Consider the following 26616-nt stretch of genomic DNA (forward strand, 5'->3'; position numbering starts at 1 on the left):
TTCAATGAGAGAGCATCCAGTATATGCTTATTTTAAGGTGTAGGCCAATTTGTATTTTCCTTACTTACCTCTAGAAATACATATAAATTGATTTCTTGCATCTGTCTTGTACTTTCTCATGACCTCATCTCTTTAATGAGCCTATTCTAGTTTCCTTTCCTACCATAAAATTGTTCATCTTAAATAGAGAACTTTGAACTAGTATAAATGGGCTTTCCCAGTTAGACATGAGTTATGAACTTCAAAAACTACTTCTTCCTTTCCTCCTGATTAATAGACATCTCTTCTTTTTACTGATATTTCCTTCTTTAATTGAAATATAGTTATTTTACAGTGTGTTAATTTCTGTTGTACAGCAAAATGATTTGGTTATATATACATTTTTTTATATTCTTTTTCATTATGATTTATCTCAGGATGTTGAATACAGTTCCTTGTACTATACAATAGGACCTTTTGTTTATCCTTTCTATACGTAATTCTGATATTTCTGTATTTGTAAAAATTGGAACTTCTATTATCTGTGTAATTATGTGAGATACAATTGACAAGACATACATTCAAGGTCAAATGATACTTTAGAAATAGAGAAAAATCTGAGGAAATGTAAACGTTGCTTCAAAAATAAGAACCAATAGAACAGGACATAAAAGGAAAAGGCAGTTCTTTGAATAATTGGGTCAGTAAAGTAAGCTAAGTTTTGCATACGTGTAGAAGATGGATTAGAGTTATCTTCAAGCAAGGACTACCCAGACATCAAACAAAGTAGCCTAAGACACCACTCCCATATCATAATGCTGTACACAGAGATGGAAAAATGATCTTTTTTTTAGGACTTTCAGGACAGGTTCTAAGAGGTGATATATACTGCTGCTGCTGCTAAGTTGCTTCAGTCATGTCCGACTCTGTGCGATCCCATAGACAGCAGCCCACCAGGCTCCCCGTCCCTGGGATTCTCCAGGCAAGAACACTGGAGTGGGTTGCCATTTCCTTCTCCAATGCATGAAAGTGAAAAGTGAAAGTGAAGTCGCTCAGTTGTGTCCGACTCTAGCGACCCCATGGACTGCAGCCTACCAGGCTCCTCCGTCCATGGGATTTCCAGGCAAGAGTATTGGAGTGGGGTACCATTGCCTTCTCCGATCCTCTGTCTAAAATGTAACAAAATTCCGGACTCACAGAAGAAACTTCCTGATGTTCAGCATAAGTTGCTTCTTTGGCACAAATAGTCTAAGCACAGTGAGCCACCCCTGTTGGAGAACAATGGTAACACTCTTGAAATCCAGATTTCCAGACACTAGCCAAGGGTCAGACTTGAAAGCAGGTGTTTCAAAGGATAACATTCTCAGGCCAGATATGATAAGGTTTTTTATGTACAGGTGTGTATTGGTCTCTGCCATATGTTTATAACCACTGCTGCAATCATGATAAAAGAACTGTATCATCACCATGAAAATCTTTTGCTGCCCCTTTACAGTCACATACACCTTTTACCATCCTCACTCTTCCTAATGTCCAATCTATATTCTCCATCTCTAATTTGGCATAGGCTGTTTTTAAATAAGGGCTTTCCAGATGGCACTAGTGGTAAAGAACCTGCCTGCCAGTGCAGGAGACAAAAGATGCAGGTTTGAGCTCGGTCAGGAAGGTCCTCTGAAGGAGGACATGAAGGAAATATTTGTGTTTCAATTTTTCATTAAATAAGTGATAAACTTTGTTTATGAAAAAGTTTTGTTCCTAACGGAGAAGGCAATGGCACCCCGCTCCAGTATTATAACAAAAGCACCCATGAACAGTAAAAGACTTGGATAAGAGATCCTTGTGCTTTTTAAGCTGGATGGTAGATACTTGGGTATTTGTTATTATCTAAAGTGTTTCTAGAGGCTTCCCTGGTGGCTCAGATGGTAGAAAACCTGCCTGTAACGCAGGAGGAATGGGTTCAATCCCTGGGTCAGGAAGATCCCTTAGAGAAGGAAATGGCAACTCATCCTAGTATTCTTGCCTGGAGAATCCATGGACAGAGGAGCCTGGTGGGCTACAGTCCAGGGGTTGCAAAAAGTTGGACACAACTGAGCCATTAACATAACAACAACAACAACAGAGTGTTCTTCACCTAAAATACAATGAGAAAAATGGAGAATTAGAATTTTTTGGAAAGTTTTAGTATAATAAATATTGATGGCATTTGCTTTTATTTTCTTTGCTCAAACTCTAATGTTTTATTTTGAGATTATTAACTGTCTTTCTTCTGGGTCTAATTATTAAATACATCTAAAATGAATTGTCATGATTATTAGATGATTTATAATAAAATGATAATTTAGCTCCTTTTAATAGTTATTAAATAGGCCAAGGGTATTTAATTAAGCTTTCTATACTGAGAAGTAGCATAGTCTAAATAATCAACTAAGGTATATTTTATCTTTTTAGGCACATCAGATTAATATTGGTTATTACCTGACATTACTGTTTTTGTATGGAGTAGCACTCACTGAAAGAGGAAAGAAAGAGGTATGTAGTATGTGTTATTTGTCCATTACAAGTAAATCTTTTCACATACTTTGACTTCATTTTAGTAAGTTAAAATCTTGCTTTTAAAAAAAAATTCTCTAAAAACTGAAACCATTCCATGACTTTTCTGTCATGTTTTTAAGATATAGAGTAATTCTGCCAGAGACTATTTTGTGAAACTAAAAATATTGATAAGATAAACTTAATGTAAGCATATAGCCTTGAAATAACTACCATTTGTATAAAACAGAAAATTTTGTTTTGCTTGTTTCATTTATACATTTTAATCCATTTTCTACTGTAGTAGTGTAGTTTAATCTCTCTGGTTTTTATCCTACCCTCTTACATAAAATATGAATTTGACCTCAGTTCTTCATTAAATAAAGTGAAGTACAAAAGTAAAAATCTAGGAGTTAACTAGGTGATCTCTAAGGGTCCTTACAAATTTAACATTTTCTTTTGCTTATTTTTAATGATTTCTCAATTTCAGCCTTGATATCTCTTTTACTTTTTGTATTCTTAAATTTATACTCTCTTCTTGGTTTCATAAATAAGTCTAACTTGTTAATTAGGTGAAGTAGAATTTATAAGTGCCAAACTGAAAACATTTCCAGTTTAAATAATTTCACATAATGCTAATTATTGTTTAATGTGTTGTGCTAGAGGATGTTTTAAAATGAGGCCATGCAGTACTTTTTTTCCCCTCAGGGAGATTGGGGCTATTGTGCCTATTCTAATAATAGTAACTGAAACATTTATTAGAACTGACCTTTACTTCTATACCTATATTGCTTATAATCAAGATGATCCTTCCCCAAAAGAGACTGTATATGTGGTCAAAAAGTCACTTATTTCCTATTTTAAAAATTAGGAAGATTTGTGCTCCAATTAGAAAAAAAAAAAATAGGAAGAATTATATTCCCATAGTCATTAGAAGAGCCCTTATTTTTGCTAGTAATATTTGTCAGTTTTAGACATAAAGATTATTATTTTAATGTTTCACTTTGAAACACTAAAGACCTTAAGTTCTTTTGTAACTGTTTTATTAAGCACTGAGTACATTTTTTATGGGATCATATGCAGAGATTCTACAAATAGAGATGTGAATAAATGACCAAATGACTGAATCAGTATTAAAGCTGCTCTATCTTTTCTAGTTTAGCAAATAATTATTGTAAAAGGAAAAAATAATTTTTACATCAGCCAAACCTAGTTTTATGTTACTACAGGATTATATAGAAGCTGAGAATAAATTTCTAGTGATGAAGATGGTAATCCAAGAAAATGAAATTTGTGAAAACTTTATGTCATTAGTTTATTTTGGCCGTGGTTTGCTTCGATGTGCTCAGAAGAGGTAAGAATTTTAATTAATGGGTAGTTCTTGTCTGTTAACTTTCAGTATTATGTAATGGGAATAAAGTTTGCACAATATACCAGGGATCATGACATTTGTGCTCTATTGATTCTTTTTTCTGTCACTGATTCTGTAGATCATTTCATTAATGTACTTGAGAATATTAAATATTAAATTTAACAGGCCATGGCAATAAAAGGTGGTATAGTATAGGCATTAGAAACATAGGCTTTGGAGTCTGATAGGCCTATTCAAATACATTTTATATCACTACTTGGTATACGACCCTAGGAAATTTAATGTTGCTAAGCCTAATCTTTGGAACTAATATCAGTGCCCACCTATTAAGGTAATTAACACAGTGCTTAGGACACAAAAATACTATTCTTAATAAATAATAATTATAGTTATTAATATTGTTACCACTTGGAATGGCTGTGTAAGTTATAAATGAGCTTATAACACATTGAAAAGGTCCCAGTTCTGAGTCCAGGGATATTGGGTATTACGCAGTTAGGTACAGAGGAATGTACATGGGCTATCTGTTCACTTCCCATATGTATGTTGTTTAGTCACTAAAGTCATATCCAACTCTTCTGGAACCCCATGGACTGTAGCCTTCAGGCTCCTCTGTCCATGGGATTTCCCAGGCAAAAACACTACAGTGGGTTGCCATTTCCTTCTTCAGGGGATCTTCCCAACTGAGGGATTGAACTTGAATCTCCTTCTTTACAGGCAGATTCTTTACCACTGAGCCAACAAGGAAGCCCTCCAATATGTGTATCCTTAGCCATTTGTAGAATCAATCATTCATTTTATTTCTAAGCATTTATTATATATTAGAGACTACTCTAGGTATTAGGGGTAAAATAGTTTACAAAACAGTTTCTTTCCTCATGGAACTGACAGTATAGTGAAGGTTTATAGATCTTAATAAAATAATCAGTTATTTAAATAATCAATTATGAAATGTGAGCAAGAGCTATGAAGGAAAATATAATAAAGAATTAAAGTCCTTATTGGAACCTCAGTGTGTTTCTTGGGAGTCAGAAGTCTCCTTGAAGAATTAATGTTTGGCTGAAATCTGAAGGATGAATTAGGAAAAATTTACTTATGCAAATCCTTATGAAGGATTACTGCTGGGCCCAACTGTTGAATCCCTAAAAGCATCACTTAATATGGTAGTTCCTTGATTCTTTGAAAGGCTGATCGTCCATCCTCTGGCGTGCTTGGTTTTTATTATCCAGAAGACGTCCTGCTTCCTGTTTATTAGCATAATGTTCTCAATGTAGTTTGCCACTGTGATATTTCACAGAAAGTCAGGATAATCAAAATCTCTTTAATACTGTGGAGAGAATTAACATAGCTCTGAGTCAAAGAATCTGGACTGCTGTCCTTCCTTCAGATATGTGAACTACCTACTGTTTATTTTCTTTATTGATGGGCATCGAGAATCCATTTTCCAAATCATTGACACTAAAAAACCCAGTCGTCTGGCAGCAGCATTTCCTTTCATCCCTGGCCTATAGAGAACAGCCACCACTAAGCTGCTCAAAATGTCCTTCTTACTCTGTATTTCTTACTGCATTAATAAAATGGAATGTCCTCTGGACCTTTCTAGGGTACCCTGTCTGGTAATGGATTCAATGGTGTTATGTCCATTCTACCATCTTTTCCTCCCTGAGCTTTCTTGAAAACTCTGCCAAGAAATTTTCAACATTTTCATCTCAATTACTATTATAGAGGCCATTGGTTGTGTCCAGGCTTCAAGTAGCCTCAGCAACATGTTAGGACTGGCTTCGCATGTCCTTACATTCAGTAAATGCTGAATTATGGGAGAGTTGCCCCATATCAGTATACATTTCCCTATCCAGCTATATACTTGATCATTGGTTTAGGTCTCTTGGACTTCCTGGTAGCTCAGACGGTAAAGCGTCTGTCTACAATGTGAGAGACCTGGGTTCGATCCCTGGGTTGGGAAGATTCCATGGAGAAGGAAATGGCAACCCACTCCAGTACTCTTGCCTTGAAAATCCCATGGATGGAGGAGCTTGGTGCAGGCTACTATCCATGCGGTCGCAAAGAGTCGGGCTTCGCAACTGAGCGACTTCACTTTCACTTTCAGTTTCATGACTGAGTGACTTCACTTTCACTTTAGCTCTCTTAGGATCCACTCCCAGACACATTCCTGCCACTGCACAGTAGTGAAAGTAGTGAAGTCTGCAATGCTTATGGTGAACAAGCCTTTTCTTCCTCTTTTTTCACTTGGGCTTTGCTTGTACCTGATCCTAGATTTTTCAGTATTTAGGCAATGAGCAGAGATAGGGGAGGATTTTGAGAAGGAAGAAGAGCATCATCTTTTGGGACATGTACCTTAGATAATGTACAGATATTTGCATGGGCTACTCGTTCCATATCAGAGTCCTGATAGTGTAATAGTCTTGTTGAGGCTGTGCTTTTGGTTTTTGCTGTTGTTATATCCTTGTGATTAAATACTGGGTCTTATTTTCAGCATGGTCTGCCTTTATGTTTAGAGTTGGTCAGATTTCTTTAAATGTTACCATAGAGGCCTTTTAACTTTCCCGGAGTACCCTTAGTTGATAGTAGTAGCCAATTTCTTCCACTTTGTGGTTAAATCTGGGCCTGATTTTCAGCACAGATTATCTTTATGGCTGTCAGAGCTAAGGGTCTCTTTAAATGCTGCCCTCAGAGGCCTCTGTCTTTCATTGTGCCCTGAGTCAATCATTGGCTGACCTGTGCTGGTCATTCTCTTTCTTCAAGGCTTCCAAGACAAAAGCCAGCCAACCCTACAACCCCTTTGATTACCATGGCCCCCATACTGTTCAAGCTTGAGCTACTACATAATCTATTAACCTCCCCTTCTACCTATATCTCATCTCAGTCTATTATAGGTGAGAATCTTAGTATTGTAGCATGCTAGACATTATCATCCTACTTACACACACACACACACACACACACACAAATGGGTTGCCTGTTGTCTAATTGGTAAGCTAGTTACAGAGTCTTGTTCAAATTAACCTTTTAAAATGCCTTGCAGATATAATGGAGGACTGCTAGAGTTTCATAAAAGCTTACAAGAAATAGGAGACACAGATGATCATTGGTTTAATATAGATCCTACAGAAGATGAAGATTTACCTACAACTTTTAAAGTAAGAAATTATTTAATCTATGGCTAATCAGAATCATCTTTGATAAAGTGCAGTTTATGCTATGTCATTCTATAGAAAACATATTCTTTTATTGGACATTAGCTTTTTGTATGAGAAAATTTTGATTCCATTATCTGGTACAGAATGTGAGTATGATTCAACAAGTAGAGAGAAGTGAGGTGGATGTGTTAGCATTTCCAGATAACAAGAAGATTAAAAGTTGTACTAGTTCACATGGCTAGAGATAAATGTAAGTTAACTTATTTTTTCTAATTATATTTGCCATTGTTTTGTTTCATTTAGAAAACTTGAAAAATGTGAAAATGCCAAAGATAAAAAATTCATCCATATATTCCTTCAAATGGCAAACTATTGTTAGAATTTTCATTTATGTATTTCCATACACATGTATAAACACTTTTATTTTTAGTAAATTGGTGTTATGTTATATACATTGATTTATAGTATAAAAATATATATTATTGTGAATTTGCCAGCAAGTAGATTATTGTATATTGAAAGTATAATTTTTCATAGTCTATCATAAACTGTGCTTTAATTTGGTTAACCAATTCCCTTGGATTGAACATTTAGTTTATCCTAAACATTCTAGTTTTTTAGTATTACAGAAAGTGATCTTTTTTAATTTCTCACATCATTGCCTTAGTGTAAATTTCTAGAGGTGGAATTGTGAAGTGTTTATACACTTGTATAAGTTATTCATGTATATTTCCACATTTCCTCCCAGAAAGTTTGTCCTGATTTATATTCTCAAGACAGAGTGTAAGAATTGCTTTTTGCCCTCATGTGCTTAGCCGCTCAGTTGTGTCCAACTCTTTGTGACTCCATGGACTGTAGCCACCCAGGCTTGATTCTCCAGGCAAAAATACTGGAGTGGTTGCCGTGCCCTCCTCCAGGGGATCTTCCCAACCCAGGGATCAAACCCAGGTCTCCCACATTGCGGGCAGATTCTTTACCATCTGAGCCACCAGGGAAGCCCACACTCTCTGGATATTCTTTACCTTTTGGGTAATTTTTACCCATCTAATAAGCCATATTGGTCACTTTTTAGTTGTTTAATGTGAAAATAGCTACATTAGGCTTCTCTTGGTTAACATCTGAGTGAGGTATCTTATTCCAAACTTTTGCTTTAAACCTTTATGGATCCTTACATTTTAGCTGACTTTAAAGCCAAATGCATTCCTCAGATTAAAAAGGATGTTTCATAAAAATAAGAAATTCAATTTTTCTAGGAATCTTTAACAACTCAAAGTTTCTATATACCTAATAATGTAGCCTCAAAATACTTGTGACAAAAACTGGTAGAACTAAAAGGAGAACTAGAAGACTTCCCAGTCACAGTAGAATATTTTAATATACCTCTCTCAGTAATCAATAGAGTAAGCAAGATAATCTTTGGTGTTTGGTGAGATGATTATATGTCTTTTAACTTTGACTTAATATATTAAGTAGTAATTTTATGCATTAAAAAAAATATTGAATTTCTGTGTTTACCTGAAGCAGCTCCTACTTGGTCTTGATTGTTTTTCTTCTAGTCCTTCTCCTTTTAAAATATTTTTCTTTCTTATCCAAATTTTATTTTTGTTTTATGCAAGCTAGTACATGTATACAGTTTGTTAAGTATATTAAAAGATTTTAACAGTCTGTGGTTCATCATTTCTAATTGTAGTTTCTGACTATAGATAACTTATTTGAACCCTCTAGGCATTTTCCTTTGATATTAACCTGTACTTTTAAAAAGCTGTATCACTATTTAAAAAAAATTCTCCATCTTAGGTATCGTCTTTTGATTTCCTACTGTTGAAGATAGTCATTTCCCTATACATCTCCTTTACACACACACTTCCCATTCCCCATCCTATAAATAGTTACACATTTTTATTAAAGTGGCCTTAGAGTTTCCCTTTATTCCTGGGAATACCCTTACCCCTCTCCTGTGTAAATCCCCTATTCTTGGATTAAGTTTTCCTCTTTCTAGGTGTACTCCCTTGTTTTGGGGGAGTAGCTTTCATCCAGCAGCTTCCTAGAAAGAGCATTTACATGGGAGTTAAATTTTTTGAGACCTTTCAAGTCTCAAAATAATTTATCCTTTGTACACTTTACTTGTATCTTGCCTGGGTATAAAATTATAGGTTGAAAATAATTTTCCTTTAATTTAAAAAATTATGTTTCTATTATCCATTAGCTTCCAATAGTAGTACTTTTGAGATATTTGATGTCATTCTGATTCTCAATCTTTTGCTTGTAACCTGTTTTATTTTTTTCTTTCTGGGAATTTTTAGGATATTCTGTATATCCCTAGTGTTCTGAACTTACGTTTTTTTGGTGGTGCTGCTGCTGCTGCTACTGCTGCTAAGTCGCTTCAGTCATGTCTGACTCTGTGTGACCCCATAGACGGCAGCCCACCAGGCTCCCCTGTCCCTGGGATTCTCCAGGCAAGAACACTGGAGTGGGTTGCCATTTCCTTCTCCAATGCATGAAAGTGAAAAGTTAAAGTGAAATCGCTCGGTCGTGTTCGACTCTTAGTGACCCCATGGACTGCAGCCTACCAGGGTCCTCCATCAATGGGATTTTCCAGGCAAGAGTACTGGAGTGGGGTGCCATTGCCTTCTCCATTTTTGGTGCTAGGACATTTTATTATTATTTTTTTTAATTTGATGATTTCTTCTTCATTTTCTCCTTTCTTTTTGAGATGTTTGTTATTCAGCTGCTTGACATCCTGGACTGAATTTCTGACTTTGTTATTTCTATGCTAATTTTTATATTTTGTCTTTTCTACTTTCTAGGAGATTTTCTTAACTTCATCTTTTTGCATAGAGCTAGTATTCAGCCAGTATACACTAGTGCTATCATACTAGTTATTATAATGTTAAAATATTTCCGTACTACTTGGAAAATAGTTTCTGCCCCCAAAATAATTTGGGTAACCAGCTGCATTCCAGGTGTCCTATTCTGTCCTCCAGCCCTCTCTCGCCATACTTCTCTAAAATTCAATAACTAAAGGTTTAATGTACAATAGAGCAGAGCGTGTCCATGATCCTGCTCTCGCTCTAGGCCAGCATGTTCTTACCTGTTTTAATTGGTACCTATGCCTGTGAGCCCACCAGAAGTCCTACTTCCCAGACATTGTGATTAGTTTCTAAAGGAAACTTAGAGGGCTGGCCTGTACCCTTTATCTGGCATTGACAAATTCCAGGTGAGTACCACCAGAGGCCTGCCTTGCCCCAGTTGCTCCTATCCTCATGTGTCTCCTGAGATGAACTTACCCTGTTGAAAGAATATCATACTTATAGAGATGCTGGCACCCTTGTAGAGCAGTGACTTTCATATCATTATTATTTTCAACATGATTCTTGTCTCTATCCTTCAGTTTAATTTTAATTTCCATGATTATTTCAGCTATCATCTACCAAGAATTTTCTTGTTATGAATATTCCTTAAAAAAAAAAAATCCTGTCCTTTTTTCTTGCACTTGAGAGGTAAATATTAAAGGTAAATGTTAGCCAGATCATTTAAGGTTTTATAAACAGTGGGGTGTTATAATTAAATTATAGTAAACATCTGAATGCAGAGTTCCAAAGAATAGCAAGAGATAAGAAAGCCTTCCTCAGTGATCAATGCAAAGAAATAGAGGAAAACAACAGAATGGGAAAGACTAGGGATCTCTTCAAGAAAATCAGAGATACCAAAGGAACATTTCATGCAAAGATGAGCTCGATAAAGGACAGAAATGGTATGGACCTAACAGAAGCAGAAGATATTAAGAAGAGGTGGCAAGAATACACAGAAGAACTGTACAAAAAAGGTCTTCATGACCCAGATAATCACAATGGTGTGATCACTGACCTAGAGCCAGACATCCTGGAATGTGAAGTCAAGTGGGCCTTAGAAAGCATCACTACGAACAAAGCTAGTGGAGGTGATGGAATTCCAGTTGAGCTATTCCAAATCCTGAAAGATGATGCTGTGACAGTGCTGCACTCAATACGCCAGCAAATTTGGAAAACTCAGCAGTGGCCACAGGACTGGAAAAGGTCAGTTTTCATTCCAATCCCAAAGAAAGGCAATGCCAAAGAATGCTCAAACTACTGCACCATTGCACTCATCTCACACGCTAGTAAAGTAATGCTCAAAATTCTCCAAGCCAGGTTTCAACAATATGTGAACCATGAACTTCCAGATGTTCAAGCTGGTTTTAGAAAAGGCAGAGGAACCAGAGATCAAATTGCCAACATCCGCTGGATCATGGAAAAAGCAAGAGAGTTCCAGAAAAACATCTATTTCTGCTTTATTGACTATGCCAAAGCCTTTGACTATGTGGATCACAATAAACTGTGGAAAATTCTGAAAGAGATGGGAATACCAGACCACCTGACCTGCCTCTTGAGAAACCTATATGGAGGTCAGAAAGCAACAGTTAGAACTGGACATGGAACAACAGACTGGTTCCAAACAGGAAAAGGAGTTTGTCAAGGCTGTATATTGTCACCCTGTTTATTTAACTTATATGCAGAGTACATCATGAGAAACTCTGGACTGGAAGAAACACAAGCTGAAATCAAGATTGCCGGGAGAAATATCAATAACCTCAGATATGCAGATGACACCACCCTTATGGCAGAAAGTGAAGAGGAACTCAAAAGCCTCTTGATGAAAGTGAAAGTGGAGAGTGAAAAAGTTGGCTTAAAGCTCAACATTCAGAAAACAAAGATCATGGCATCCGGTCCCACCACTTCATGGGAAATAGATGGGGAAACAGTGGAAACAGTGTCAGACTTTATTTTTCTGGGCTCCAAAATCACTACAGATGGTGACTGCAGCCATGAAATTAAAAGACGCTTAGTCCTTGGAAGGAAAGTTATGACCTAGCTAGATAGCATATTCAAAAGCAGAGACATTACTTTGCCAACAAAGGTTCGTCTAGTCAAGGCTATGGTTTTTCCTGTGGTCATGTATGGATGTGAGAGTTGGACTGTGAAGAAGGCTGAGCGCCGAAGAATTGATGCTTTTGAACTGTGGTGTTGGAGAAGACTCTTGAGAGTCCCTTAGACTGCAAGGAGATCCAACCAGTCCATTCTGAAGATCAGCCCTGGGATTTCTTTGGAAGGAATGATGCTAAAGCTGAAACTCCAGTACTTTGGCCACCTGATGCTAAGAGTTGAGTCATTGGAAAAGACCCTGATGCTGGGAGGGATTGGGGGCAGGAGGAGAAGGGGACGACAGAGGATGAGATGGCTGGATGGCATCACCGACTTGATGGACATGAGTTTGAGTGAACTCCGGGAGTTGGTGATGGACAGGGAAGCCTGGCGTGCTGCAATTCGTGGGGTCGCAAAGAGTCGGACACGACTGAGCGACTGATCTGATCCGATCTGATGGTTTATAGAATTTAGGACTTTGAATGGTTTCTGTATTTATGGTAAAGGAAGAGTTAATAAAATAACTGCAAATTGTAATCAGTGTTTTAAAGAAAAACAAGGGACTGGGATAGAGAAAATGGAGGAAATGCAGACACATATACCTGCATGTATCCATATTTATATGTATATATGCATAAATGTGTATGTGTGTCTATGTGTAGTGGTTAGGAAAGGCCTTTCCAGGAGGAGATATTTAAGTTGGAAGCCCAAAACTGCTAATGGAACTAACTCTGTAAAGAGTAGGGTAATAACTTTCTAGGTAAATGGAACTGAGTGGGAAAAGGCCCTCAGGCCTTGAAGAGCAAGTTTGAGGAACTGGAAGTATAAAATCATGTGAATTTTATAGCGAGTGAGGCTAGAGATGAATTTGAAGAGATGGGCCAGCGATGGATAGGTGTACTGGGTTCAGATGCTGCAAGTTCTGCAGAACCTTGAAGTCAGTCTTAATAAGATAGTGGGAAGCCACTGAAGAGTTTTAAGCAAGAAACTGACACGATCTTTTGCTTCTTTATAGAGTGCTTTGGAACATAGTAGGCAGGGATGAAGGAGACCAGTTAGGCAGTTGTTACAGTTAGTAATCTAGGTAAGACATAGAATGGTACTAATGGAAAGAGAATTAGAAAAATTTGCAGTATAATTTGGGAGAAGTCTCAACAGTATTTGCTAATATATTACATGTAAAGGGTGATGGAATAACTATGTGATGGATGACTTCAAGCCTGCTGGTTGGAAATTAAATAGATTGTGGTAGATGTGCTTGATGTAAGTTCCATGAGGACTAAGTATATATTGACCTTCTAAGTTCACTGCGGTATCCTTAACATCTAGCATTTCCTAGCATTCACAACAACCTAGCCCGTAACAGGCACTCAGTAAATACTCGTTGAATGAGTGAGTATCAATGACTGGGGCAGAAAATAAGAAGAAAGGAACAAGGAACAGATTTGGTGGGCAACTCAGTAGATCAGTATTGAACTATTAAGCATTAGATATGTGAAATGACAGTAGCTATATACATACTATGAGTCCTGTCCTTTTATTTCAGCATCTGCACTTCCTATTGGCTATCCTCATAGGATATACTGCTTTCATATGGATAGGTCCTTGGATGCTGCTTCTTTATTTCTTGACATTTAAAAATTTCTAGTTGATTTGGTTAAAACATTTTTATTCTTCATAAAATTCTGAATGTCATTAAACAAATGTTATGAATGCTGACTTGATGCATAAAATAGTCTATAGAGGTTTACTTTATCATGTCATATACCCTCAGAATATATGGGTATGTCTCTCTAAGGGGCAGTATTAAGGACTTGTTTAGCTTAGACTTGAAAATATGTTTCACAACCTTTAGCCAGCATTTTAAAATACAGAGATTGCATTCAAAATTGTAACTCTGAACACTGGAAACATATTTGTGGCCCTGCCTCTGCCCATTTTGACTGAGCAGCCTGTTGCACCGCTACAGTAGTCCCACTGCCAGCATGGTGCTTGGGGGCCAGTTCTGGCAAGGACTCTGTTGGGTTTCCAACAATTTGTTGTTTCTCTGTATCTGTTTCAGAGAAAGTAATTCTTGTTAGGAACCCACTGGCTGTTATGAGTTAGAATGGAAAATAGACATATAGCTTCGAATGTACTTTTTCCACTTTCTCTGTGTTTGTATTCAGGAATAAATGTAGTATTTCATGTTTAGGGCCCTTCTGTGTATTGTTTTCTTTGAGGGAAATAGGTTCTATAACTATTTCAAAAAAACAACATAAAACACCTTCAAAAAAAGGACATGAAATGAACCTATACCTTAATATAAATGTGTGGTCTTTTTATTACTGATTCATAAGATTTTTTATTTTTAAAATTTAGGACCTTCTTAATAATTTCATCAAGACAACTGAGGGTAATATAATGAAGCAGACCATTTGCAGTTATTTAGATTGTGAGCGATCTTGTGAAGCTGACGTTTTAAAGAACACCAATTATAAGGTACTGTAATTATCAATCAACTGAGTGTTTTAAAAATGTAAAATTAAACTTAGGTGAAAATTGTTATATTATTATTCATCAAAATACTCTTTAAAAAGTACTTCATTTATTGTTTGTAGACTTTTTGATAGCAGCCTTTCTGACCTGCATGAGATGGTACCTCACTGTGGTTTTGATTTGCATTTCTCTGATAATGAGTGATGTTGAGCATCTTTTCATGGCTGATTCATGTCAATGTATGGCAAAAACCACTACAATATTGTAAAGTAATTAGCCTCCAATTAAATAAATTAATTTTTTTTAAGTACTTCATTTAATTACAGCAAAATGCAGTTGAGAAGTTGTTTAACTCTTGAAAATCTCAAAAGCTTAGATTCACTGTGATCAGGAATTATTTATATCCCGTGAGTCAATAAAAAAATGAATTAGCACAGCACCCCTGTTTGAGTTTCCTGAGCCATACAGCAAATTCCCGTTGGCTATCTATGTTACATATGGTAATGTAAGTTTCCATGTTACTCTTTCCATACATCTCACCCTCTCCTCCCCTCTTATGTCCATAAGTCTATTCTCTATGTCTGTTTCTCCATTGCTGCCCTGTAAATAAATTCTTCAGTACCATTTTTCTAGATTCTGTATATACACAGTAGAATATGATATTTATCTTTCTCTTTCTGAATTACTTCACTCTGCTGTATGGCTCAGGAAACCCATACGGGGGCTCTGTATCAATCTAAAGGGGTGATGTGGGGCGGGAGATGGGAAGGAGGTTCAAAAGGGAGGGGATATATGTATACCTGTGGCTGATTCATGTTGAGGTTTGACAGAAAACAACAAAATTCTGTAAAGCAATTATCCTTCAATAATAAATTAAAAAAAAATGAATTGGCTTTGCTAGTGCTTTTGTAATATTCACAAGTACAGTAGCTCAGGAGCTGTTTATCACCAATCTAAGGTCTGGTGATTGATGACAAAGAAGTTTTAGGGACTAATGTTATGGAATTGGGGCTGAAGGAAAAGAGAAATATAAAAGTTCTGATAAAGTGGGGCAGATAGCATGTTCGGCTACAAAGGTCACTCACTGAGTTTCTGATATTTTGTTGTATATCAACAAGATGTTGTATACAGCATATGAAAAATATTAACATTCAAATTATTGCCTGTTTTTTGTCTTTAATGATATAAAAGTGATTTTTATAGTTCTTTGATTACCAGTGATCTGTTGATAAATTTTCAATGCCAAGCTCATCTAGTTATAGAATAATAAAAAGTAACTTAAGGTGATATTTTCTTTATCTACATGATTTCTTATCAACAGCTTTTACTCTTTTCCAGGGATTTTTTCAGTTAATGTGCAGTAAGAGCTGCTGTGTTTACTTCCATAAAATTTGTTGGAAAAAGTTCAAGAATTTAAAATATCCAGGTGAAAATGATCAGGTATTATATTTGTACTTCCTTTAAAACTTTACTAGAGCATATCCTCTTCTACTCTTTCCTGCTTTTTTATTCTTTCCCCTTCATTCCTTTCTGTTTACATCCTTCCTCTTCCTTTCTCGCTCCATTTTTCTTTCCCTATTCTCTCTGATACTTTTCTCTTCACTATTTGGTCATCATTACCGTTTATTAAACAGGTCTTTGTAGGAAATTCACATAAAGGACATAAAATCAAAGAATAGAATTGTTTAATAAAAAGAAAGGACAACTGTGTAGTTTTAAAGGTAGAGAACAGTGATACATTTTATAGTCTTCAAAAATATATTTGTGTTATTGGGAATTCCCTGGCAGTCCAGTGGTTGGGGCTTGGTTCTTTCACTGCCAGGCCTTGGCTTCAATCTCTGCTTAGGGAACTAAGATCCCACAAGCTGCACGGTGTGGCAAAAAAAACAAACAAACAAACAAAAAAAACACCAACAGAAAACCTTCAAAATACATTTGTATTATTTATATTTGCCTAAAATCATATAACTAAATTGAATTTTTTCCACTGAAATTAAAATAGAAATTGATTGCCTGAGTCTGTTACTTACTCTTTACTCTTTAATGAGGTAATAGCCATAAGTTGGGTCTATAATGTTTAATTCTAAAGTGTTTACATTGTGCAAACCACAGAAAATACTTATAAAGCAATTGTATATGGAGTTGAGTGTTCTGAGTTCTAGTCCAGATTGAGCCACTTACTGGGTTTTTTTTTTACACTAGGCTGAAACTCATTTTTCTAAGTCATAAAGTGAGGATAGTAATACCTACTTTATAAGGTTGTGAAGATTAACAGATAAACTTGTATTGTACATTGTAAAAATCATTATATAAGGCACAGTTATTCATTTTTTAAGCAGTATGTAAATACTTTTCACTTTCTTTGATGGTTAGGGCAATTGGTATTGTTCAACTTTAGAAAGACAAGTAAAAGAAAACTAAGTAAGTTAACCAGAGGAAATGGCAAGATCAGGATCAGAGGACTCAAATTTTTATTCTTTCTTTTCCACTGAAATCTTCACTTATCTAATAAAAATTAAGTATTTCTTTTTGCACTTATTTAATTTGTATATTTTGCTTGAAGTTGCTTTCACTGGGAGCAGCAAAGTCATTTTAGTTTATAATGTAACTATGTGAAGATCTTGAAATATTAATAGAAATGAGAGAGAAAAGTGTGATCATACATTTTAAATAGGAAATCCATTGGTACAAGTAATGGACTCTCTTTGAACAGCTAACTCTCAAGTGTTTGTTCACATCTTTTGTTTTACTGTTTAGCAATATTTGCTTCTAACTTTATATAAATATAATCAGTTTTGCACATCAGTGGGTTTTTTTCTATTTTTATTGTTCGTATTATTTTATCTATTGATAATTTATTGTTGTTTTCTATTGATAAAATTTATAGAGTTTTAGTGGAAAAAAATGTTTAAAGGAAGGATGTACGGGTGACATGGTAAGGATGCTGCAATGTGAGGTACCTGGAATTGTCAAAATTTTGGTGAGTATCTTCTCTTGTTTTTCTTGCTTTCCTTCACTGGAATGATGTTTTTGACTTGGAACAGATTTGGGAATTATAATAATAGTAGCCTAGTCATATTCTCTTTGATGGTGACTAAGCTCTCTAACATTTTGTTGTGTTGATTTCTCTAAAGTAGTATTTAAGTGGTACTTAAAAGTAAAAAAAAATTAAAAAATAAAACACACACACACACACAGAAACTGACAAAACAGGCCATGACCAGTGATGAAAGTCTATCATGCACAGAGGATGATAATCTAATTCTGTTCCACATATGGTTAAAAAAAATTTCAGAGTTTCTGAACCCTTTATAGTCTTGGTTTTGCTATTTCATTTTAATAAAATATCTTCTTGATTTTTTAGTTTATCCGTAAGTAAACCAAAATTTAAAAAATGTATATATGTATTATGTTTAGGTATGATCTTCTCTTTTAGATTTGGCATTTAAATCCTATGGCCATATAAAGTAGAACTGGTTTTTGAGATCAGCTCTACTATTTGACTAAGATTGTTTATAGCTTGTTTCTTCTGTTTTATTTGTTGTATATTCACTATAGTTTCATTCTCACTGTCTTCTTTCAAACATTAAAGCTAAGAAGTAACACTAAAGAATTTTGAAAATTGAACTACTTTAGGGCTTTTTTTTTCCCATCACTTGCAGTTTGAAGTTGTGAGAAAGGATGAATATATAACCATTGAAAATTTAGGAGCAAGGTAAGTTTGAAATTAAATATTCTACTTTTTTTTAGCATGTATGTATTTTTCAGTTGCTTCTTTCTGTGTTTTCTGTTACTTTTTGGTGCTTCATTAAATTGAAAGACAATATCAGTTGTGTGAAAAACTGTATTTAATTGACATTTGTTTACCCTTCCCCACCTCTTTGTAGACACTTAAATTCTAAAGAGGAAAAGAAAATTATGTGGATGCTTTTACCTTAAGTATGAAAAGAATCCCTTCATGAAAACCAAACATATTTTTCTTAAAGTTATTTAGATTAGGTTGTTATAAAAAACTTTCTCCTAGTTTTCACAACTCATCCAGGCCTCCAGGCTCATCTGAGAATTAGAATCATTCTGTTTCTTAGATGAGAAAGCTGTATTGTTACTGTATATACTGCTTATATATCATATATAAGCAGAAATTCACTGAGCTATAAATTGTTTCTGTTGAAATTAGGAATTTCAATATAAAACTTACCCTAATCCATTGATTTTCTTTTCTTTTCTTTTGTTTAAAATGTCTACCATTTTTTAATCTACCAGGATTAGACATTAATACCTGAGGCATCAATTTTCCCTGTGAGCTAATGAAATGCAAATCTTTATCTCTGCTTCAGATCTCACTCTCAAAACTCTAGGTCTATCTACCTGAATGCTAAATATTTCCATTTTTATTTTTTAAAAAGATCTATAGTTCAATATGCCCACAGTTAGATTCACAATATTTCTTTCCAACACTGCTATGTAACTTTCTTTATGTACAATCAATTCAGCTTCTTAAATATATTGTACATGCCTCCTCCTGCCCTTGTGCTTCTATTAAGCTAAATAAAGTTATTTTTCATTTGGAATTCTGAAATAGCTTCTATACTTGTCTTTCTGGCTCCAGTCTTACCTTTCTTCAGTCTGACTGTTCAACAGTCTATAGAACTGTCTGTTCAGCCATTAAAATAGCTTTTTTAAAAGAAAATTGGAAATACTTCACTTCTCTGCTTGAAAATCTTTAACAGATTTCTAGTTGTTCCTGGTTAAGTTCAGACTTATTAGCTTGGTTCTTTAAGACACTTTGGACCCTGCTATACTCACTGGTGTCTCTTGTCATTCTTTTCTTACTATATATGCAGCAACTATACTCAACTTGTTTTAGTTATTAAGTGTGCCATGTGTTTTACCTCTAGAATTTGCCCAGAATACTCCACTCCTTTGGATTTGGCTGGTTAAAACTTCTAGAAAGTCCTATTTACTTTGCATTAGGTGTTTCAATGACATATTCCCTTTTTTTCTCCTATTAAAACATTTACTAAGTTCTGTTGTACATTTATGGCTCTCTTTTCCATTTGACTGTAGCCTCCACGAGGGCAAGAACTTTAACTTGCTTACTGGTATACTCCCAGAATGTAGCATAATGCCTGGCATATAGCTAGTACCCAATAGTTACACGACAGATGTGGAGATTCTGCATTGAGTGTGTTACTTTTGTTTTGATAGGCAATTAACTTATTTGGAACTGAACTGCAAGGCTGTTTTTCTTGCCTAGTGGTTCCAGTTTCAATTCAGATCTTTTGTCTTTAGCTGAGCTGCTGTGAATGAGTGTTCCACATGTATGGTTCAGCTGTCAGTCAGAGACGTGGCCAAAAAAACTGGGGGATCTCTTCTCTATTTCCTTTCTGGAATTCCCCCACACTCAACAGCCATGGCTCCATGGCTTCAATTTTTTGGTTCCTTTAACCAGGGAGACCTTTGTTTTCCGCTATGTTATACTTGTGCCAAAGAATTGATGCTTTTGAATTGTGGTGTTGGAGAAGACTCTTGAGAGTCCCTTGGACTGTAAGGAGATCCAACCAGTCCATCCTAAAGGAAATCAGTCCTGAATATTCATTCGGATTCGTTTTGATGTTTGGCAAAACTAATACAGTGTTTCAGGTTTAAAAATAAAATAAAATTAAAAAAAAAAAATGAAAAGACCCTGATGCTGGAAAAGATTGAAGGCTGGAGGAGAAGGGGACAACAGAGGATGAGATGGTTGGATGGCATCACCGACTCAATGGACATCAGTTTGAGTAAACTCCGGGAGTTGGTGATGGACAGGGAGGCCTGGTGTGCTGCAGTCCATGGGGTCGCAGAGTCAGACATGACAGAGCAACTGAACTGAACTGAACTGAATGTTATACTTAGCCTCAGACTAAAAGCTCTAAAGGTGATAAACTTAATTTCATGTAGCTCTCTTCTCTTCTCTCTGAGCATATATATATATACCCTCTACGTTCTGTTTGTTTGGTTGGTTTATTTCTTCCACACTTTGGTGTCTTCAAGGAGTTGCTTTTTGAAATTTGTGTAAGTTTTATAGTTATTTTCTGTGGGAAAACCCTGGAATAATTGAACCTTATTATCAAAAGTGGAAGAACTACCTCATAAGGTTTTATGAATAAATGACAGAAATATTTGGTTGTTTTTTAACTTTAAAATGCTTTATTGTTATTAAAACATGCTTAAAGAAAAACCCCAAAATGCTTTATTGTTATTAAAATATGCTTAAAGAAAAGCCCACAAAATATAAATACAGAGTTTAAAAAAGAATTATGAAGCATACAGTCTTGTGGCTTTACCCAAAGCACCAAACAGTTTTGTCAGCGCTCCAGAAGCACTCAGTTCTCCTCTTCCTAGGTAACTGTTGACCTGACTTTCACAGTAATCATCTCTTCACTTTCTTTATTAATATAAATGCATTTCTAAACACTGAATTTTTTTTATAGGTTAGGCTTTTTTAAGCTATAGTTCATATACAGTAAAATTCACTTAAAAATATACATTTAAATGAGTTTCTTTATATACAACCAGGTTACCACTACCGTGATCAATAGCTCTTCGTCTTCCCTAGTCTCTATAAAATCTCTTACATAGTCATTCCTCTTCAACCTCTAAATTCTGGTAACCACTGATATGATTTCCATTCTGATTAATACTGCTTTTTTCTGATTATCCTCTAGTAGGAAGACCTGTAGCATCTGGATTTATTTTACTTAGTGTAATGATTTTGAGATTCTTCCTTGTTATTGCATGTATCAGTAGTTCAGTTTTCTTTGTTGCTGAGTAGTCTTCCTTTGTATAGATGTACCATAACTTATTTATCCATTTAACAATTGGTGACATTTGAATTGTTTCTGGTTTTTGGCTTTATAAATAAGGCTGCTATAAATATTCATGGATTACTCTTTGTAGAAAGAGATGCTTTCGTTTATCTTGGGTAAATTCCTAGAAGCAGCATTGCTGAGTCATATGGTATGTGTTTAATGTTACAAGAAACTGCCAGACTGTTTTCAAAGTAGCTATACATTTTGTTATTCTCACCAGCATTGTAAGAGAATTATAGTTTCTCTGTATTCTGTTTAGCACTTGGTATTATTAAATTTAAAAACTTCAGCCATGTTAAAAGATATGTAATGGTATCTTATTGTGGTTTTAATTTGCATTTGCCTAAATTTTCAAAACTAGTTTTCTATTTTAGATCCTTTGCTTTTACATGGTAAATCTCAGAAACACCTTATAAATTTCTGTAGACTTCTTGCTGAGGTTTTGATTGCATTGAATATGTAGGTCAATTTGGGGATGATTTATATCTTAGCAATATTGAGAACGCCCATCCATGAAGATGGTGTATAATTAATTTCATTTAATTGAGTCGTCTTTGATGTCGCTCAGAAATATTTTGTAGTCTTCTGTGTACAGGCTTATAAATATTTTGTTAGACTATCCATGTATATTTGACTTTTTATGCTATTGTAAATGATAATTATAAAACTTCAATTTCTAGTTATTTCTATTATATAGAATTGATTTGTGTCTATTGAACTTATATCATGTGACTTGCTACTTACTAATTCTAATATTATTTGTAGATTCTTTCAGGTTTTCTATAAATGATTATACCATCTGTGCATAATGACAATTTTATTTCTTTTTTGCAATCTGTTTGCTTTTTGTTTATTTTTCTTTACATGTTGCATGAGCTAAGTTCTCTAGTACAGTGTTGAATATACTTGTGAGAGCAGACAGACATCTTTGCCTTTTCCAGATCTTAGGAAGAAGCCTTCAGTGTTTCACCATTTAGTATGCGGTTACCTGTAGAATTTTTACAGATGCTCCTGTTTAGGTTGAAGAGATTCATTTCTCGTGCTACCTCTCTGAAAATTTTTATAATGAATGAATAATGAACTAATGCTTTTTAGCATGCATTGAGATAATCATATGGTTTTTGTCTTCTTTATTGTTAATCTGTTGAATTACATCAGTTTATTTTCAAATGTTGAATCATATGTGCCTTACAGGAGCAAATAGTTAATTGTCATGATCTTTATTTTATTTCATGTTGGTGCTTGTCTTTTAATTTCTAGCTTTATTGAGCTATAACTGGTATGTAATATTGTGTAGGTTTAAGTTATACAGTGTGATGCTTTTATATATGTATAATATTCACATATATATGTTCATATATATATATACATATATATATGAAACAGTTACCACCATAAGGTTAGTTAATATATCCGTCACCTCATATAGATTTTTTGTATGATGGGAATTTTTAAGATGTTTTGTTTTTTTGGCTGCACCTTGTAGCATGTAGAATGTTAGTTCCTCAACTCAGGATCAAACCTGCACCTCCTACATTGGAAACATGAAGTCTTAATCAGTGGACTGCCTGGAAAGTCCCTAAGATCTACTGTCTTAACAACTTTCAAGTATACATTGTAGCATTGTTAATTATAGTCACCTGATGTATTTTGGATCCCTGGTTTGTACCTTTTGACCCCTTTACCCATTCTGTTGTAGAAACCAGTACTCGAGAAACCAGGCACCACACTTGGAGAGTGGGAGAACTCAGGTCTATTATGCTGGGGGGCCCAGAGGAGTTAACACTCCAAACTCTGAGCCCCAAACAAAGGGGTTACAGAGTTTTTTATACATGGACAGGCATGATTAAATGGGTTTGCGGGTTTGCGGGGGCTAGGGTGATTGCAAAGAGCAGAACAAGGGTGAGTGAGATAAGCTCCAGTTCCTAGTATTGTGAGTCCCTACTTTCTGAGACCTACGTGATCTAGACTTTGCAAGGAGCAAGCTGGGTTACAGATGCATAAGGAGCAGGAAGTTATGTAAAATTTTAATTTTTCCTTTTAATTACCCCCTCTTGATGCTTCTATCACTTATTGTAGAAAGCATCATCTCATGTTTTGGTAGGACATTCAGAGTTCCCCATCGTTTAGGGGGCTATATTGAGCTATTACCGTTTGTAACTTTATGGATTTAATCCAAGAGGTTATGAACTGACAATTACATTGAGAATACAAGGACCACAGAAGAGCACTGCAAAGAACATGAAGAGAAGACCTGTTAAAGGGAGAAGCCACAATGCCCAGCTCCAGATATTGTTCTAATTACCCCAGAAATTAGCTAGTTTCTCTCTTTTTATGATTTATTCCCTTAGCGGTTGGGCCTTGCCCTTGACTATTTCTGATTGGTTTACAGCATTCTTCAATTAAGAAGAGATAGAGTCGTCTCTTTTCAGCTGTCAGTAGGTCTCAGTTCAGTTCAGTTCAGTCTCTCAGTTGTGTCTGACTCTTTGTGACCCCATGAATCGTAGCATGCCAGGCTTCCCTGTCCATCACCAACTCCCAGAGTTCACCCAAACTCTTGTCCATCGAGTCGGTGATGCCATTCAGCCATCTCATTCTCTGTCGTCCCCTTCTCCTCCTGCCCCCAATCCCTCCCAGCATCAGGATCTTTTCCAATGAGTCAACTCTTCGCATCAGGTGGCCAAAGTATTGGAGTTTCAGCTTCAGCATCAGTCCTTCCAATGAACACCCAGGAGTGATTTCCTTTAGAATGGCCTGATTGGATCTCCTTGCGGTCCAAGGGACTCTCAAGAGTCTTCTCCAACACCACAGTTCAAAAGCATCAATTCTTCGGTGCTCAGCCTTCTTCACAGTCCAACTCTCACATCCATACATGACCACAGGAAAAACCGTAGCCTTGACTAGACGAACCTTTGTTGGCAAAGTAATGTCTCTGCTTTTGAATATGCTATCTAGGTTGGTCATAACTTTCCTTCCAAGGAGTAGGCGTCTTTTAATTTCATGGCTGCAGTCACCATCTGCAGTGATTTTGGAGCCCCCAAAAATAAAGTCTGACACTGTTTCCACTGTTTCCTCATCTATTTGCCATGAAGTGATGGGACCAGATGCCATGATCTTAGTTTTCAGGTGTTGAGCTTTAAGCCAACTTTTTCACTCTCCTCTTTCACTTTCATCAAGAGGCTTTTTAGTTCCTCTTTACTTTCTGCCATAAGGGTGGTGTCATAGGTCTAGCCCTTTCCTATTCTGTAAAACCACTTCAGCCAGGGAGTCTAGTTGGTCCTGTAATGAAAAGCACAGCGATAATACTGATTAGGGATAGAGACCAGAGTTGACAATGAAAATCCATTGATATTTTGATAGCAAAATCCTCAAACTTCTGCCATGCATTGACCAGCAAGCTGCCAGAGTGTGGCTGGAGCAAGGCTGAAGAGTCCTCAAGCTTCTGCTGTGCATTGACTAGTCAGCTTCTGGAGTGACTAGAGCAGGGCTCAGCATCCTTCATGGGTGAGGGCTGTTGTCTTTGGAACCAGACCTTGAGAAGGTTTTTTGGGGTCCCAAACTGTTTTCCAGGTGTCCTCATCAAGGAAGCTGCAGATTTCTTGACTCTGGTGTAGTGACTCTAAGGGATGACATCTGTAACTTTAACAGCAGTAAGGGTTGCCAGGATGACCATGTGAGGGCCTGTTCAAACTGGCTGAAGTGGTTCCTTCTTTTAATCTTTAACCCATATCTCATCTCCTGACCGATAGGGATAAACCCAGTTGCCCAAAGGAATGGGTATCCTTTTTAAGGTTTCTTGGGCGATATGGCTGAAGTTTTCCAGGGCCTGTAGGTGTCAGGACATCTCCAGGTCAGCTAGTTGTTGGTGGTCTCCCTTGAGCTTTTCTATTACTGGGGGTGGTCTCCTGTATAAGATCTCAAAGGGAGAATAGCCTGAGGACCTCAGGGTGCATTTATGGAGGGAGAGGAGAGCCCACAGAGTGATAAGGCAGCTTGTTCTAGCATTGTCTGGGTGTTGGCTGGGTGGATGGATATTCTTGTTGTACTACTACTTGGAGAAACAAACTTAACAAGAAAGTTAAAGATATATAGCCCAAAGATTAATAGGCTTAGGAAAGCTGTTGTGGGGCTAGCCAGGAGAACCGGGTCCAGACATTGGTTTGTGACATTAGTGCTTCTCTAGGCATGAGAAGATGCAAGAATTTGGACTCATAAAAATCTTTACCTAAAAACATCTGACTTATCTGAAGGCCTGTTTTCTGGGTTTTTCCCAGAGCATAGAGTGCCTTATTTTTTGACTCCATCCTGAACTCCTTTCAAGGGTGTGTTGAAGGTCAGCATTTTGTAGTGGTCATGATTTAATCTTTGTAGAGGCAGCTGGCAAGGGCCACCTTCCAGTCAGCAAGGTCCCTTCATAGCCACATATTTGGCCATATTTTTTGGGCTTTTCATGGTCATTCTGTCCCACTTAGCTGGGAAGGCTCATTCCCAGATCTAACAAAGATTCCATTGAAAGGCCACTCAATGTGTTGTCACTAGACCAGGCCTTGCAAATAGCAAAAGTCTCTGGACCATATCTGTCTTACTAGCCTCTTGGTCCAGGAAAATATTTTCTCTTGTTGTTTCTATCCATATCTAGAGTTACATTATTGCAATTATTGATCTCATATGAAACTGCATATCAGCATTTTATCACAGGCTTAGTCACACATTTGGTAACATAAGAGATAATCTTCTGAAGCAAGCTACATAGAAAATAATATAGTTAGCAGTTATTAGTAAGGTCACAAGCAAGAATTTAAGTCAAGAATTTTCACTGGGTATAGCCTGGTGTACCCCAGCTCATTTGACTCAGTTAAATGATTATAGCCAAGTTTTCATCTCCTGGTTGTATATCATGGAACATCTGATCTTTATGCAAAGACTGGTTATTGAGATAAGCTTTTAGAAGCAATCTTAGAGTGTCCTTTTTAATAACTTAATTATTTTAATATATTTAATAATTTTAATAACTTTAATTAATAATTTAATTAAAACTTTTGGCAATATAACATAACAAGGAACTATCTCAGAAGTGAGTCTTAGAAGCACAGACCTTAATTAACAAAACTAGACTTAATATTCAGTGAAACATTTTTCTTTTTATTTTTTTGGAGAACTCACTGTGAGGGCATTAACACTGTAGCCAGGTAAGGCTTTAACCCATCAAATAAAAAATGAAGTCCGTCAGGGAGCTGGGAAAAGCCAAGAGGTCATCTTGGATTTCCCCTAGCCTTGGCTCTTTGATTTTGAGCTGCTGTTTATCTATT

General features: G+C 36.1%; 1 protein-coding gene across 12 annotated transcripts in view; it reads left to right on the forward strand.

The window, feature by feature from the left end:
• DZIP3 (DAZ interacting zinc finger protein 3) overlaps positions 1 to 26616 on the forward strand; it is a 125736-nt gene that overhangs the window by 28961 nt on the left and 70159 nt on the right. For 11 of the 12 annotated variants that reach the window (XM_025283622.3, XM_044941583.2, XM_044941588.2 and 8 more), the window contains 7 exons: positions 2428 to 2508; positions 3738 to 3862; positions 6924 to 7038; positions 14340 to 14459; positions 15795 to 15896; positions 17344 to 17436; positions 18119 to 18171. In XM_025283622.3, the coding sequence (XP_025139407.2) occupies positions 2428 to 2508; positions 3738 to 3862; positions 6924 to 7038; positions 14340 to 14459; positions 15795 to 15896; positions 17344 to 17436; positions 18119 to 18171 (689 nt within the window). Of the gene's footprint in view, positions 1 to 2427; positions 2509 to 3737; positions 3863 to 6923; positions 7039 to 14339; positions 14460 to 15794; positions 15897 to 17343; positions 17437 to 18118; positions 18172 to 26616 lie in introns of those variants that run through there. The other variant, XM_025283672.2, reaches the window with a different exon arrangement.

The sequence above is a fragment of the Bubalus bubalis genome, chromosome 1, assembly GCF_019923935.1.
Source record: "Bubalus bubalis isolate 160015118507 breed Murrah chromosome 1, NDDB_SH_1, whole genome shotgun sequence".
Taxonomy (NCBI): Eukaryota; Metazoa; Chordata; class Mammalia; order Artiodactyla; family Bovidae; genus Bubalus; species Bubalus bubalis.